Raw genomic sequence first — 9,417 nt, 5'->3', positions numbered from 1 at the left:
TTAAGCCATCCAAGGGTGTTTCTAGTTTTTTTTTTTTTTTTTTTTTTTTTGAAAATAATTCTAATTAACAGTTTTTGTTTTTTTTGGGTGTAAAAGAACTTCATTAAGCCATCTAAGGGTGTTAGTAGTTTCCACATGAGAATCAAATATGAAGTACTAAGGTAATAGTAATGAATTTTGGTGAAAGTATTTTATATATTTGGTAATAGAATGCAATTGAAATGATGACCAATATTAATGTTTGGTTATATATAATAATCATATAATAGAAATAAAGATTTTAAAAATATAAAAATTAAAACAATTGATTATGTAATATAATGACATTCAAAGCACTACTATGAACAAAGAAAAAAATCAAAATAAAAATTAAAAACAGAAATCCAAACTTAAAAATCAAATTACCAATAAGATGACATGATACTCATTTTAATTAGAGAGTGAGACTCTTAATTAAACTATATACGGAGTATTTGTGTTTTAAAAAATTGTCAACCAAACACTAACTATAATCTTAATTTTCATTCTTAGCACAATCTAACCTCTGTGGTTCATGTTCAATTGAGTTACCATAATTTACATCCTCCCAAATGCTCTGTCGGGTCGGGGTGTAAGGGGCCCTTTAGGGTTGGGGTTCAGCATTTTGGAAGAATGAATTTTCATTCTTGGTGTATAAATCCATGAACAAAGACACCCTAAATTGAGGTCGAATAACTCAAACATGAGTCAAGTCAAGCTCAAATTCAAAATATTAAAGCTTAGTTAAATTCAAACCTAACTTGAACTTGGAGTTTTAAAATCAAGTTTCGAGTTAGGACTATTCGACTTAATTAAGAAGTGCCATTAGCACTCTAAACCCTGACAACATAATTGGAGAATAAATTTTGGAAGTCACAAAAGGCACCAAAGTCTCACAAACCAACTTAATTTTCAGGTAGTAATTAGGCAAAATGAAGTGCCATAATAAACAGTCATACATATCAAAGTTTCTATCCCCCATAAGAGTTGGTCAAGGAGTGAAGTTCAAAAACACAGAAAAAGCACTGGGCAAAATGAATCCTTTATTCAAGCTTTTTCCTCTCTGCCATGGCTGAATTCATAAGCAAATAACTCTCTTAACCCTGCAGGCCAATGATACCTGCACAAAATGGCAATGAAGGTAGTTTAAAAGAAGTGATTAAGAATGGAACGCGAACTTACATGAAATCCTGAATTGGTATATACTAAAATTGGGGCAACCCCAACCAACTTGTTAAGACAGTTGACTTGGTTAACCATAAGATTCCAAGTTCAACTCGTCGTGGGAGCTATCTATTGGCCTTTTTGGTTTGAGTCGGTCAGCTATGGGCAACCTAGGTTGATTTACTTTCTTGTGACCATTTGCTGGCTAGGGTCACAAAGCAGGCTTCACTAGAGTGCACCTTCAAGGCAATAGCTGCATGCTTTCCCACAAATCAAAGGTATATACTAGCATATACATCACACTTCAAAAAAATCTTATGCTTAGGAGAGTTGCCCTTGGATGAGGCTCGGTTGTATTAGTATCATCCCGCAAAAATTATTTTAGGGAGAGTTAGCGGTGAATGCACTATGCAAAAAAGAGAAATTCTTCACCATGTGCTAGTGCGACAAATTTGAGGCATGGACATCTATGTTAAGGAATTAAGCAATATAGTTTAGATTTTAAATCCACTGCCAGCAGTTAATGTTAAGCTGATAACAGAAGGGCTACTCCAAGTTTAAGCACATAACAATGAACAATGCAACAAAATAAGAAAAGAATGATACTTAGACTGTTAGACATAGACCTGATTGCAAAGGGCTTTAGGGTGTAGTTCAATTGATGCTAAACTACACCCAGTTTTCAAGCAGGAGAGGGCTTGGTTCAAATCCCACATCCCCTGTCTCATTAAATTTATTTTTAAAAGAAATTCCAAAAAGTGCAGCATAAAATTTGGGAATGCTTACCGCAGGCAACCCTCCCACCAGCATTTCCAGTGGTTTTGCTGAGTTCATGGCCACCTAAAGCAACAAGAACAAATAATTACATACAGCTCCAAGCTTACATGACAAAACAAATACATATCAAAATTCAAAACCACTCCTTGTTGACAAAAAAGAGCACCAAAATGATAGAAATGGAGAAAGAAAATGTTTTAATTCTCTCTACAGATTTAATTAGAGTGGATTGTTCCATCCCACTATTTAATAGTCACCAACCAGCCTGTTTGCAACCAATAGTTCTGTGGTTTCTATAAATTTGTAGTGATGTTTAAACCATATTCTAATAATCTAAAGTGATTGAAATGCTAGCATGGTCTGGACAACGTTGTGTGGAATCATTACACTCATCAACTATTACCGCAAAATACTTGAAGCGAGATAAAAGAGAATCTTAGTATAAGATATATAATAATAATTAAAAACAAACACATAACATAACATGGTGAATGAGGGTTGGGGAAGCTAACCTTTGCCAAGATCATCAGGATCACCATGAACAACAACAGCTCTTCCAATAATAGAATTTGCTCCAGTAAGCGGAATCTGAACAATTTTAATAACATTTAAGAGATGTGCAAACAACAATAAATTCAAAGCACGTTTAATTTTAGCATAATTTAGCTCCAGCTAAAACAAGGTGGTTCACCTGTTTGTCAGTGATAGTGAATGTAGCAGTACCTGAAACATGATGATATAATTGTCAGAAATAAAGTAGACACTGAAAACTTTGAACACATAGAATTTGTGAAGTGAAGACTCAAAAGAGAATTATAGTATGTTAACAAACACCGAATAGCAATTCCCTACAGGGGGAAAAAGGTAAAAAAGGCATAACAGGTATCTTCATTGCCACTATTTTTTGAAGAAGTGCCAAATCATATTAAACAGGGATGGAAATTTCTTTTATAGCTAACAGGGCACAGAACTTAAGTTTTAAAAGCTCATAGACTCAAAACAGTCACCTTCAGAGATTACATATACTCAACATGTGCAAAACCTCCTAGGCAAAAGGTCATAGTTTGCAACAAGTTGATGTGATAAATTATGGGATGACTAAATGATATATCAACAATTAAAGAAAGACATTTTACCATCTTCTCCAACCGTGATGTTTCCAAGATCACCGGCATGGCGGATATCGTCTTCAGGAGCTCCATGCTCCTTTCCAGCAGGATTGAAATGTGGTCCTGCATATACATATGATTTGACGCGTTACAAAAAATAACTGAACACAAATAACCTAACAACCAATTCATTATTGGCCACCAGTCTTTCAGTTAGTTAATTACCAGTAGACATGCATCCATTTGTTGTGTCACCTAGGGCATGGACATGGAATCCATGATGACCAGGTTTGAGGCCCGAAACATTTCCAGTGACTGTGGTTGGACCTAAGACATATAGAAAACAAAACTATTCAAAGTTCAACAAAAGACCAGATATATGCACCATTTAAAAAATCAAAATCAGGGTTACCATCTCCTTCTTGGGTGAAGAAAATGGTGCCGCTGACACCTTCACTGCTGCTAAGAACTGCCACACCCTTCACCATTTTTGTTTGTGATCTAAAGAGTTAAGATAACAAGAATCTATTACCAAGTAAACATGAATAAAAGGGCCATCATATAGCAGCTAAATATAAAGCTCAACAGATAAGATGATCAAAGTGAAAATACTACATCTCAGTAAAGCACCTCACACAAGCAAGAGAAGTTCTACTAAAAACACAATCAAAACTGCAAACCCACAATAACAGAACGTAATTCACAACAAAAAAGCATTCCAAACAAGAGCAAGTCTGACATATCAGAGAAGCCATAATACAGACACAAGTAAAATTTCAGTCTTTCCCAATTGCAGAACTCTCCTAAGTCAAAATACAATAAACCCAAAAAAAAAAAAAAAAAAAAAAAAAAAAAAAAAAAAAAAAAAAAAAAAAAAGAGCAAAAGAATCACAACAGTGTTATCTCCCCAGTCAGATAAAGATTGGAGAAGAAATCGACAGTCCACCGATAATCCGATTGTTACGAGTAATCCAGTTTTCAACGTTAACAACAGTACAACACCCAGATCAAATCAACAAAGAAACATAAAGCTACGTGAGATGGGTATGGGTAAATATCAGATATACTGCAACTTCAAAGATCAAAGCTATATCGATCCGATCCGATCACTAACTACTTTGGCGGACCAAATTTAGCGAAAACAGTAGAAAATCAGGAGATCGAAGCCAATCAAAAAGATCAAACAAATCGGATAACAAACAGATACATTAGATACCATTTCACACGAAAAGACAACAAGGAAACGCTTGGTTTTACCTCAGAGCACCCCTTGAAAGACTGAGAGAGAGTGAAGTATGAAGTCAAAGTGATAGAGCGCAGCGCAAGGATGAATATATGTAACAAAGAGGGAGTGATTTCTGGATTTATGGGCCGTGCGGGGTAGGTGGCTATTGCGGTGATGAAACCTAGTCACCTACCTCTATGATGTTGCTGCACGCGCTTTAACTATGCCCGCGAGGTTTACGTGGAGAGTTCCGCGAGTGCCTTTCATCTACCTCACAAATATAATTTATGATTAATATTTTTTGAAGGGATAATTTATGATTAATACGGAGTATAATTTAGTATAAGTTGAGAAATTTAATGTATTTATAAAAAGTAATATTTTTTAATTCAAAATATTAATTGATAGCCTACCGTTAACGACTTCGCGAGGAATACAAACAGTTTGTTGATTGTTAAACATGTTTAGTCCAGAAACATCGGCTATATAATTAACATTAATTAAAATAGATTGTCGCCTTATGCGAACTTTCTAGTCCGTATCACTGTATAAATCTTGGGCTGGGCCGCTGGGCTTCAACAACGACAACAAGACTGAATTATAATTATTATATATTTAATAATCAGAATAAATAAATCAAGCCAATTTATTTATAATTAAACACTTAATAATCGGAATAAATAAATCTCACCATGAAAAGATTCAAATGAATGTGTTCATTTGGTAAAGAATGAAAACCTTAGTATTGCACCAAAAAATGCAGGACGCAGGTTAAGAATTTTTTTATTAAAACCCTCTTGGTCGGTGTCAAAAAAGAAAAATACAGAAATAGTCAGAAGTAAAGCTAAGAATGACCGCAGTTCAGTTCAAACTAAACCTTCAAGTTTATCATTTCCCATAAATATGAACCAGCAGTTCAGAAGCTCAGAATTAAAACCAAACCTCCCATATATATCTTAAAGTTACAAGTTTTTTGCTCATTTACCAGAAATGTGAACCAGCAGTTCAGAATTAAAACCAAACCTCGGTGAACATGATTCTCATGAGTTTTTTGCTAACACCTTTTTGGTCGGAGGCTGACCAGTGACCACCCACACGGTAAAATTTCCCATTCAAATTCTACATTCCAAGGATCGGATGCTGAATTATGGTACCGAATCCAAATACCAGCACAGAATAATTGCAATCAAAGTAAGCTTAAAAGACCAAAACGTTTGAAGAACACGTAATAATCTTAGGATTTATGATGATTACAGTTCTGATGAACCAACCAGAAGAAATATGAAATGATATCTCACCTCAAATTAAGCAAAACAAGCTGTGAATACAACAAAGTTTGAATAGACCGAGAACATATTAAGCGAAAGACATATGGCGAGATCTAATAATATCCTAGTTTTGCCAAATCGGAAGATGGAAGTTAATCTAATCTTTCTTGGCTATGAGCTCCTCAATCAAATCTGCAGCATCTTGAACTGTTGCAATGGTCTGAGCACTGTCTTCTTCCACAGTGATTCCAAACTCTTCCTCAAGTCCCATAACAATTTCAACCTGAAAATGAAACGAGCGCCATAATCAGAAAACAAAAGGCAATCGCAAGCAGGGTGGAAGCAACTAGGAAAATCATCTGTGCAAAAAGAATTTTCAGAAGAAAACTTAATAAACTGCAAACTAATCTCTGTACAATCTCTATCCACTCTCATCAAGTGACAATTTGTGCACATAGAACATAACAATGGAATAAAAAAGATAGCTGCACTAGAGTAATGGTGACATACTGTGTCAAGAGAATCAGCACCAAGTTGTGCAAACTTCGAGTGTCCAGCAACCTCAGTACCCTCGGGGAGAGCCAATTGCTTCTTCACAATGTCACAGACTTTGGTGACAGTCTCAGGTTTAGCCTAGCAAATAAATAAAGGCGAAAAGAACAAATGTTTAATCACACTTAACCATAATGCAGGATCATAAAGACCTTGAGTATGTTGTTTTCAGCAAGCAGACTTGTGGGGGAAAACTACAAAGTATTTGTTAGCAGCAAAAGCAATAGATCATAAGAGAAAAATAAACATCCTCCACGAAGGGAGCAAGAAACAAATCACTCTAATCCTAAAATCATTGACAATACAAACATTTCAACAACAATACATTGCCTTGTCTCCTATAATCACTCCCTTAAAGACATCAACAAATAGGCTAATAATTCTGCTATTGCTAGAAAATTCAACAAGGCATGATTAGTTTAATAACACTATAAACCAAGTGAAACCAGTATCTCAGGTGAACAAACACATAACGACTAAAAGCACAAGCAAATAGCTAAAAGACATCACATATGCTAGGCAAACAGTTCTACACAGGACCAATAAAACAGGACATGAATGATGAATCCAAAGAAACCGGGCATACCGCAGCGGCAACAACAAGTCGACGAGTAGTTGGCTGCACTCGGAGAGACGGGAAGCTGTTTCCATTGAAGGAAACAGAGAAAGCCTTAACATTAGCTGCCCTGCTAAACCCCTGCACAAAGAAAGCACATATTCAGCAATCATTACAACTAAACAAATAATTCCGCCAAACAAATCACAACACATTAACGAACATCCAAACAAGCAAATCGCAACACAATCGAATATCAAATCAAACAAACTACAATTAAAAACACTGAATCTCCGCAGCACGTGCTCGGTCGGAGTTCATAAACATCAGATCATATAGCAAACAGAAAAGTGCAAATCAATCACGTCATATCAGCTCCGTGGAAACGAACGAAAACAAGCGAGAAGAGTCAAACCTGGCTTTGCTTGACGGAAACGGAGAGAGAAACAGATGATCCAGTTACCGACGCCATTGACGGATAGCTGGAGGACGGATCTGAGAATTGCGGAGAGAACGAGAGGGAGGCGGAGAGCACGAAGAGTGTGCTTGTTGTGTAGTGAGAGAAAGAGTTAGCGAGGGTTGAGAGTATAGTGAATTTGCCGAAATGAAACCCCTGCGGCGTTTTATAGAGTTGTTTTTTTTTTTTTTTTTTTTTTTTTTTTTTTTTTAATTTGGTATTTTTCCCTTCGTTTTGTACGTGTGAGAGTTTGTTGATCGTTGGGGCTGACTGGGCGGGCCGTCGATACAATCGAAGTTTTTTTTGAATGTTTGGTTGCCAGCTTCAAGAATAAGACGAACTTGACGGTGGATTGCGGGCAAGGCAAAATTACATGTACGCAAAATTACATGTTTAAATGAGTTCTACTACATAGACTCCCAAATTATACTTCTTAAATTTTATTTTCTGCTGTGGTAGATATTGATTGACTATTTTTTCATGTGAATTCGAATACAAGTGTATACATCAAAATTTTGTATGTGAGATAAAATAGAAGTGCATGTAATATTTTCCTAGTCAAATTTGTATACATTATACAAGCCTTTACACAATTTTTAATTTTAAAAAGATGAACTAAAAACTATTTAATCAATTGTCTCAAAGACTCAAAACTATTTCAATTTTACGCAATTTACTATAACTTTTCGATTTAGAACGTTAATTAATTACAGTATTAACATGACAATGATTCGTAGGAAAATGTTGTTGTGCATTTATAGTTGTATTATAATATTAATAAATTTTGTGGAAAGTTAGTTCCATCCACTGCCCCTGCCCTGCCTAACGCCGTCCGATATAGTCATTGCCTGCCTAGTGCCTACATCCATTGGCTGTTTTTTTTTTTTTTTTTTTTTTTTTGGTTTTTAATATATTTTCTTAATTCTTGCGGATAAATCAGTAATCAATATTTGAAAGTGTACTGATCAAACTATATTTTAATGTAACAGCACATAAATCACATAAAATAAATAATTTACACTGAAGACTTAGAGCGACACTTTTGGTCTCACAACTATAATGTCACATTAGTATTTGATTTTCGAGTATTGTTTTTGTCACATTTAGTACAAGATTTTCATGATTTTGCCACATTTAGTCCTTTCAACCAAATTATTGGTAGAAAACAATCAAATGCATCACATTTTCACTTCAAAGTCAAACACTTATACACAAAAGTATTGAGATGTTTAAGTTGGTATGATTTTGAGTTGAAAATGTAATGAATTGTAGTCATTTTCAATCAAAAATTTAGTTAGAATGGTTAAATGTGGGGAAAAAAAAAAAACATACACCAAATGTGACAAAAGTTATAGTTGATGAACAAATGTGAAACTGTGAAAGTAACTTAATATCCGTATGACCAAAAATGAAAATAGCTCTTTATTTTATTTGTTTGGTGCAACAGGGGACCTATGGGTCCCCATCAAGTGATTCTTTGCGAAGTAGCGCCACTCGCGTCGCCCTGAAGGAGTTCCCTTAAGCAACTAATGATGAGGTGAATTGTACAAGATAGTCGAACCAAAGTCTCCATTTTGCCCAAAGTTTGTGAGTCTGTCAGCACATTTGTTACCTTTTCTCCATACATGAAAAATTTTCACTATCTCCAAGCTTGCGGTCATCCTTTTGCAATCGCCCACCATGATATCAAGGTCTTGGGTGACAAGGAAATTTTTTTGTCATTGCCTAGACAACCGCATTTGAGTCCAATTCTACCACCACCTTGTTCCAAAATTCAAAATAAATCTTTAAATTTTTATATGATCACACGTTACTTTGATCGATTAATTAGAATTATACACTAAGACTAATGAATTATAATTCAAGATCTCTGTTAAGTTGGAAGAGACTAACGTTATCTCATTTAAATCCATTGCGTCTTAGTGATTTATTAATATATAATAAATTTTTAATTAATTTAATAATTAATCAATTAGAAAATGTATGTAAAACAAAATTTGTTATGTATGAGAGGTTCACATAAACAAATTATGCTATTAATTAAATAATAATAAAAATTACACTTTTGTTCTCTAAATTATTTTCGAGTTAAGAATGTAATCATTATCTTTCAATGTTTACAAATCTTGATATTTAATTGTTAAACTAGTTTTAAATTAAATTCATCAATCAACTGAGACGTTAGCCTTAGTTCTTATCCAAGTTTGTATACAAAATAGAGTTTTTTTTTTTTTTTTTTTTTTTTTTTTTTGAAATAAATACAAAATAGAGATTTGATTAGAAGTTACAAA

At 34.5% G+C, this 9,417-nt stretch overlaps 2 protein-coding genes across 3 annotated transcripts; both read right to left on the bottom strand.

Annotated features, from left to right (window-relative positions):
* Positions 1 to 909: 909 nt before the first annotated feature.
* Positions 910 to 4,445, bottom strand: LOC109176182 (superoxide dismutase [Cu-Zn]). Of its 2 annotated transcripts, none has more exons than XM_019325624.1 (8): positions 4,326 to 4,445; positions 3,481 to 3,569; positions 3,294 to 3,395; positions 3,096 to 3,191; positions 2,651 to 2,682; positions 2,472 to 2,547; positions 1,969 to 2,022; positions 910 to 1,138 (listed from the first exon to the last, which is right to left on the bottom strand). In XM_019325624.1, exons 2-8 carry the CDS (start codon positions 3,554 to 3,556, stop codon positions 1,116 to 1,118), a joined length of 459 nt encoding a protein of 152 aa, XP_019181169.1. In that variant the 5' UTR covers positions 3,557 to 3,569; positions 4,326 to 4,445; the 3' UTR covers positions 910 to 1,115. The 2 variants fall into 2 exon arrangements, with proteins under 2 accessions (XP_019181169.1, XP_019181170.1); XM_019325625.1 differs by having other exon boundaries at positions 3,481 to 3,593; positions 4,326 to 4,404.
* Positions 4,446 to 5,505: 1,060 nt separating this feature from the next.
* LOC109176279 (acyl carrier protein 1, chloroplastic-like) lies at positions 5,506 to 7,286 on the bottom strand. Its single transcript, XM_019325742.1, has 4 exons — positions 7,085 to 7,286; positions 6,700 to 6,810; positions 6,072 to 6,194; positions 5,506 to 5,844 (listed from the first exon to the last, which is right to left on the bottom strand). Exons 1-4 carry the CDS (start codon positions 7,139 to 7,141, stop codon positions 5,719 to 5,721), a joined length of 417 nt encoding a protein of 138 aa, XP_019181287.1. The 5' UTR covers positions 7,142 to 7,286; the 3' UTR covers positions 5,506 to 5,718.
* Positions 7,287 to 9,417: the final 2,131 nt, after the last annotated feature.

This window comes from Ipomoea nil, unplaced genomic scaffold (genome assembly GCF_001879475.1).
Source record: "Ipomoea nil cultivar Tokyo-kokei standard unplaced genomic scaffold, Asagao_1.1 scaffold0688, whole genome shotgun sequence".
Taxonomy (NCBI): domain Eukaryota; kingdom Viridiplantae; phylum Streptophyta; class Magnoliopsida; order Solanales; family Convolvulaceae; genus Ipomoea; species Ipomoea nil.
The sequence above is the reverse complement of the archived record's forward strand: the minus strand, read 5'-3'. Positions and strand labels throughout refer to the sequence as shown.

Bases quoted from the DNA above. Each gene is read 5' to 3' on its own strand.
- LOC109176182 (XM_019325624.1), bottom strand. From the start codon at position 3,556: ATGGTGAAGGGTGTGGCAGTTCTTAGCAGCAGTGAAGGTGTCAGCGGC. The intron at 3,396-3,480 runs GTAACCCTGATT...TATATGTCTTAG, and splicing joins CTTCACCCAAGAAGGAGATG to GTCCAACCACAGTCACTGGA. The intron at 2,683-3,095 runs GTAAAATGTCTT...ATCATGTTTCAG, and splicing joins CATCACGGTTGGAGAAGATG to GTACTGCTACATTCACTATC.
- LOC109176279 (XM_019325742.1), bottom strand. From the start codon at position 7,141: ATGGCGTCGGTAACTGGATCATCTGTTTCTCTCTCCGTTTCCGTCAAG. The intron at 6,811-7,084 runs GTTTGACTCTTC...TTCTTTGTGCAG, and splicing joins TTTCCGTCAAGCAAAGCCAG to GGGTTTAGCAGGGCAGCTAA. The intron at 5,845-6,071 runs GTATGTCACCAT...TTTCATTTTCAG, and splicing joins GTGCTGATTCTCTTGACACA to GTTGAAATTGTTATGGGACT.